Here is a 5,522-nt window from a genome sequence, read left to right as displayed (position 1 = left end):
TCTCCAAGAGAACATGCAGGGGACTATCCATGACACATGCCAGCCTTGTTTTGTGTCAACACACATACACACACACACATACACACACACACACAATTTAGGCAGCCCAAAGATCTGTGGCAGAAAAACACTGAAAAGGACTCAGTGATACACTACATTTGCAACCTCTCATTTATACAAAAAGAGAAACAAGTTTCCAGTTTGTTTTCAACAAAACAACAAAGAAAAAAAAAGGACAGACAAAAAGGCATGTATATTATACAAATCTAGGACAAGAAATCCAAAGAAACTTGCTTTTAATAATAATAAAAAAGATTAAAGAGATAAATAAAAAAAAAACTGGTTACAGTTAAGAACATAATTTAACAGATGACCATACCCTTTGAGGAAGGCTCCAACAACCTATTTTAAAGAAGGTAAAATTTCGAAAAATTTTTTAAAAAGAGAAAGATTTTTTTTTTTAAACGAAAACCTCTCCTTACAAAATAAATAATTTTAGCACGTGGAATGTCTTGAAGGTTCACTGCTGGTGTTCGGAGAGGCACAGGTGACAGCATAAGAGAGAAGGCTCTAGCATCTGTGTCCCACATGGGGCTCGGGCAGGCAACCAGGGGGCAGTGTGCTGGGGCACTTACTGGCTGCTGAAACATTCCCAGAACAGGTTTCATCTTCTTTGCTTGGTTTTCACTTCTTTAAGATTGCAACAAACAAGCAAATGCGGAAGGAAATGCACTAACAGAGAGTACAAGTATTTTCCAGCAGCACGGTTTTAAGGCTCAAGGTATTTTCTCTTGTTTAAAAAATATATATATGATAAAGCTTACCAAATGCTTCTCTAGACTATGGTTTACTTCCCTATTTGCAAAATAAGGCCTTTATTTTTCTTTCTAAGGCAGCTCCTCCTTGAATCAGAAAGCCTGAGGAATTAAGCAAAGCTAACCCCCCAAACTGATCACATAACACAAATTCGTGTTTTTTTTTATGTTAATACAACACACACGCTTTTTTTTTGTTTTTTTTTTTTGTTTTTTTTTTTTTTGTTTTTTTGTAAGAGAAAGCTCATCTGTACAAAAATACTCTGCAGGGAAAGCTAGCGCACACTGTTCAACTAAGTAGTTTAGCTGTTGGAAAAATAAGAGCATTTAATTTCTTTATCTAAAAATATGTATAAATCCCCTCAAAATGGTAATGAATCATACACAGTACATACTAAAAATATTTAAAATAGAGAATATTCCTCACAGAGGACTTTTTTCTTTAATTACTGCTAAAAAATAATTACAAAGTCCGAACAGGCAGAGAGATTGAGCAAACTGGTGACACGACGATTCTCCATTATCCTCCATGCTTGCTTCGAAGACCGTTTTCAAGTTCGGGTCCTCCTGGATTCCGCCGGGTCCATCTGGCCACGAGGGTGGCCTGGCCACTTGCTTTGCAACAAGGTGGGAATGCGTTCGGGGAGCTGATGTTTCCGTCTGGGAATCTGGGTACGAGTTGCCTTTAGCTTAAATGTCTTTAAGGAATAGGAAAAAAAAAAAATGTCCCAAGGAAACTGGGGCGGGTTCTCGCTTGCTTCGGTGTTCTTTTCCCAAAGGATCATCACACGCGGGCCTCCTCAAGGTCTGGTGAGCTGTGTGTAGACCGGCTGTTCCCAGTGCTGGGGGCTGTGGGTCTGCGGGATGGAGGGGACCCCGGAGGTGTCGGCGATGGGGGTGTACATGGGCCGCTGCGCGGGGTTCATGTAGGTGAAGGTCGAGTAGAGGCCGGAGCCCTGGCCCGCTGCGTGGCTGTAGTAGGAGCCGGAGTTCTGGTGGTCTGTGTAGTCGTACTGCGAGCGGGTGATGGGCGGGTACGAGGGGCTGTAGTGCGGGAGGTTGAAGGGGCTGTAGGCGATCTGCTGCGGCGAGTGCTGCTGCTGCTCGCTGTAGTGGCTGGGACTCAGCTGCTCCGTCTTGATGTGCGTTCGCTGCGACTGGCCCGGCTCGTTGCTCAGCGGGGTCAGCGTGTGCGCCGGCTGCGGCGGCGGGGGCGCCGGCTGCGGGGGCGGGGGCGCCGGCTGCGGGGGCGCCGGCGGGGCCTGCGGGGCCTGCGGGGGCTGCTGCGGCGGGGGCGGCGGCGGCGGCGGCGCCTGCTGCTTGGACATCCACACGTGGCCCGCGCCCGCCGGGGTCGCCGCCGTGCTGCTGATGCCGTAGCTGCCCGTGTAGGTGACCTGGCCGTGCGTGGCCGGCACCCCCGGGTGGCCGTTGGGCGGCAGGTACTGGTCGAACTCGTTGACGTCGAAGGTCTCGATGTTGGAGATGACGTCGCTGCTCAGCTCTCCGATGTCCACGTCGCGGAAGTCGATGGGGGGCTGCCGGCCCCCCTCTGGCAGGGGGCGCCCCTCGCGCTTCAGGTCAGCCTTGCCCGGCTGCACGTCGGTTTTGGGGGTGGTGGGTGGCGTCGGCGGGCCCTGGGATTGCCCTGCGGGCGATCAAAGAGAAGAAGCCCAGAAGAGTCAACAAGGGCTGTGCAAGGGCCCTAATCTTAGGAACCCTCCTGGGAGCCTCCCTCCGAGCTGAAGTGTCGGAAGGACCCGCAACCGCGCGGGAGGCGCGCTGCACCCGAGATAAGTCGCCAAATGATTAACCCGCCGGTACACACATTCGGCGATCTCCTTTTATGGGGGGCAGGGAGGGTCTGAGGCCCGGAGGGTCGGGAGGACCGGATTGCTACTTGTGGAAGAACCCGGTGTGTGCTTTTGGGGTGGCGGAGCGAGAGAAGGAGGAAGAAGTCCTGTAAAGCTGTAAAGGCATTTTACCTCGCAATAAAAATTAATCTGCTCGGATGTAGAGACTGAGGGTGTGTGTGTGTGTGTGTGTGTGTGTGTGTGTGTAGGGAATTCGCGGGGGCCCTACGCTGAGAGGGGAGGAGGATTAGGCGCTAGGGGTAGTTTTTTCCTCCACGGGGAGCGCAAAGTCCCTAAGCAGAGCCTACTCGGTGGAGACCTGAGGGTGTGCAGTGCGGCCCACGGGAGGCCCAGCCTGGGGCTGTTGGTGGGGGGGGGGGACTCACCGGAGTGCTCCCCGGGGGAGTGCACCTCGCTCATGCCAGAGGAGGAGTGCGGCGAGTCGGCCTGCAGCGCCTTGAAGATGGCGTTGGGGGAGATGTGCGTCTGCTCCGTGGTCTCCTCGGCCTCCGCCTGGCCGTTCTTCACCGACTTCCTCCGCCGCGGCTGGTACTTGTAATCCGGGTGGTCCTTCTTGTGCTGCACGCGCAGCCGCTCCGCCTCCTCCACGAAGGGCCGCTTCTCGCTCTCGTTCAGCAGTCTGGGGGCGGGGGAGGGGGCGCAGGGAGAAACAGAGGGGGTTCTGTGAGACCGGCCGAGCTGTCAGGTCGGCGGGAGGGGGAGGTGACCCCGACCGCTCGGCTTCTGCGCACACAACCCCGTCCTCCCTCCTCCCTGCTTTCCAGCCCCTGCGGCAGCTCCTAACTTTTAAGTTAGAAAAGAAAGAAAGAAAGAAGAAAGAAAAAGCAAGAAAAGGAAAGAAGAGAAGGAGAAGAAAAAAATAAATCTCGGTTCTTTTAGTCGGACCTGAGCCGTCACTCCCCGCCCCGCCCTCGCTCCTTCTATTTTGGAAAACCCTGGAGATGAAAATAGCTCTCCGCTGCTCGGGATCTAAGTGCTTCTGCTACTGTAGTTAAAATGCCCCCCGCCCCCAACATCCTTAAAAGCTTTCCCAAAATCACTTAATCGTCAAGGAGCTCCTCCTGCCCCCCCCCACCCCGCGTCCACCTATTTCCAGCAGTAGCCCCCCCCCCATTCCTGCTTGGAGTCTCCTCTGGCCTTAAAGTCTCCCCCCATCCCACCTCCTTGGTTTGTAGGGCTACGAGAGAGAGAGAGCAGTTGGAGCGAAAGAGGGGCGAACTTCACTTCTCACCCAACCCCCAACTTGGGATCGAACTTCACAGCGACGGGAGATAGGGCTGGCAGCCCCCTCCCACCGTGTCTCCCACAGTCTTCTCCCACCCTCTGGCTCTCTCTGTCCCCTTCCCCTCCCCCTCCCCCGCCTCCCTCTCTTTCCCCCCAGAGAGCAATCCAAGAACTTTGTCAAACTCTGAGCCAAGTTACACTTCGTCCTCCCCCCCCCCACCCCGAGCCCGCCCCCCCCTCCCCGCACCCCGCCGCCGCAGCCCGCGGGCTCCGGGACCGGCAACTCCCTCCTGCTGGGAGGCGGGGCGCGAGAGTGTCCCGGCCAGCGCCCCCCGCCCCCCGCCACCGCGGAGCCCACCCTGCCGCGCCGGCCGTACCTCCAGAGCTTGCCCAGCGTCTTGCTGAGCTCGGCGTTGTGCAGGTGCGGGTACTGGTCGGCCAGCTTCCTGCGCGCCGCCTGCGCCCACACCATGAAGGCGTTCATGGGCCGCTTGACGTGCGGCTTGTTCTTGCTCGAGCCGTTGACGCGCACCGGCATGGGTACCAGCGTCCAGTCGTAGCCCTTGAGCACCTGGCTGACCGCCTCGCGGATGCACACGGGGAACTTGTCCTCCTCGCTCTCCTTCTTCAGGTCCGGCTCGCCCTTAGGGAACGTGTTCTCCTGGGGCCGCGTGTTCTCGGTGTCCGAGCCGGAGCCCGAAGGGCAGGGCGAGCCCGCCGAGTCCTCGGACATGGTGGGGCTGGGGGCGCCGGACAGGCCCTTCTCCTGCTCGTCGGTCATCTTCATGAAGGGGTCCAGGAGATTCATACGCGGGCCCGGGGCAGGGGGCGGGTGGCCGGGAAAGGCGAGAAGCCGCGGCGGCTCGGGGACTCGAGGCGCGGGCTCCTCTCCCCTCGGCTGCCCGGACGCGGAGCGAGCGGCTCCCGGGGAGCCTGGCGCGTCACCCGGCTGCGGCAGCGAGCACTTGGGGAGGCGCGCGGTGGCCAGCCCGCAGCTGCCCGCTCCAAGTGGGGTAAGGCGAATTGGAGAGGAGAAGGAGGAGGGGAGGAAAGAGAGCAAAAGCGGGGCGCTTGCACCCTTCTCTTCTCCTCCTGCAAAGAAAAGTTCCTGGAGTGAAACTGGCAAGTCGCGGCGCCACTGAAGTTTCCAGTGAGTTTCAAGCTCCGCTCTCAGCTCTTCGACTCCCAGCCCCGGGGCTCTTTAATAACTACTGCTCCTCACCTTAGAGACGGCCAGCCAATCACAGCGCGGCATTTCAGGGGTTGGCAGGCAGCTGATTGGACTGGATTTTTCGGGGAGGAGGATTGTGGCACTGGGCTTGGGTGACGAGAGGGGAGGGGAGGGGCGGGGAGGGGAGCGCTGCCTCTGGTCTGGCGTGGGGGGGCGGGTGTGCAGCGGGGAAGGCGGGGGACCTGGGACGTCCAAGTGTGTAAGTTTGCCGTACTCTCGTCATGTCAGAAGTTTGGTGCCGTCTCCGCACGAATTTTGCGTGCGTGTGTGTGTTTGTGTGTGTGCGTGCGCGCGCGCGTGTGTCTAGACTAGGATCTCCCCCAAGCGTTTCTTTTCACTGCTGTCTGCGCGGTCCCGGAGACTTAGCTGGAGTTTGGA

The 5,522-nt window shown here is 57.1% G+C and overlaps 1 protein-coding gene across 1 annotated transcript; it reads right to left on the bottom strand.

The window, feature by feature from the left end:
• Positions 1-1,053: 1,053 nt before the first annotated feature.
• SOX9 (SRY-box transcription factor 9) lies at positions 1,054-5,012 on the bottom strand. The gene is made up of 3 exons (XM_080827409.1): positions 4,291-5,012; positions 3,055-3,308; positions 1,054-2,463 (listed from the first exon to the last, which is right to left on the bottom strand). The coding sequence occupies exons 1-3, from the start codon at positions 4,719-4,721 to the stop codon at positions 1,616-1,618; spliced, it is 1,533 nt and encodes a 510-aa protein (XP_080683535.1). The 5' UTR covers positions 4,722-5,012; the 3' UTR covers positions 1,054-1,615.
• Positions 5,013-5,522: the final 510 nt, after the last annotated feature.

This window comes from Martes martes (assembly GCF_963455335.1).
Source record: "Martes martes genome assembly, chromosome: 16".
NCBI lineage: Eukaryota > Metazoa > Chordata > Mammalia > Carnivora > Mustelidae > Martes > Martes martes.
This window is presented reverse-complemented; position numbering and strand designations above follow the sequence as displayed.

What these genes read in the sequence shown, in the direction of transcription:
- SOX9 (XM_080827409.1), bottom strand. Translation starts at nt 4,721, where the DNA reads ATGAATCTCCTGGACCCCTTCATGAAGATGACCGACGAGCAGGAGAAG. An exon ending in ACGCTGGGCAAGCTCTGGAG is followed by an intron (nt 3,309 to 4,290) that starts GTACGGCCGGCG and finishes CCCCGCCCCCAG; the next exon opens with ACTGCTGAACGAGAGCGAGA. An exon ending in CTCCCCCGGGGAGCACTCCG is followed by an intron (nt 2,464 to 3,054) that starts GTGAGTCCCCCC and finishes GATCGCCCGCAG; the next exon opens with GGCAATCCCAGGGCCCGCCG.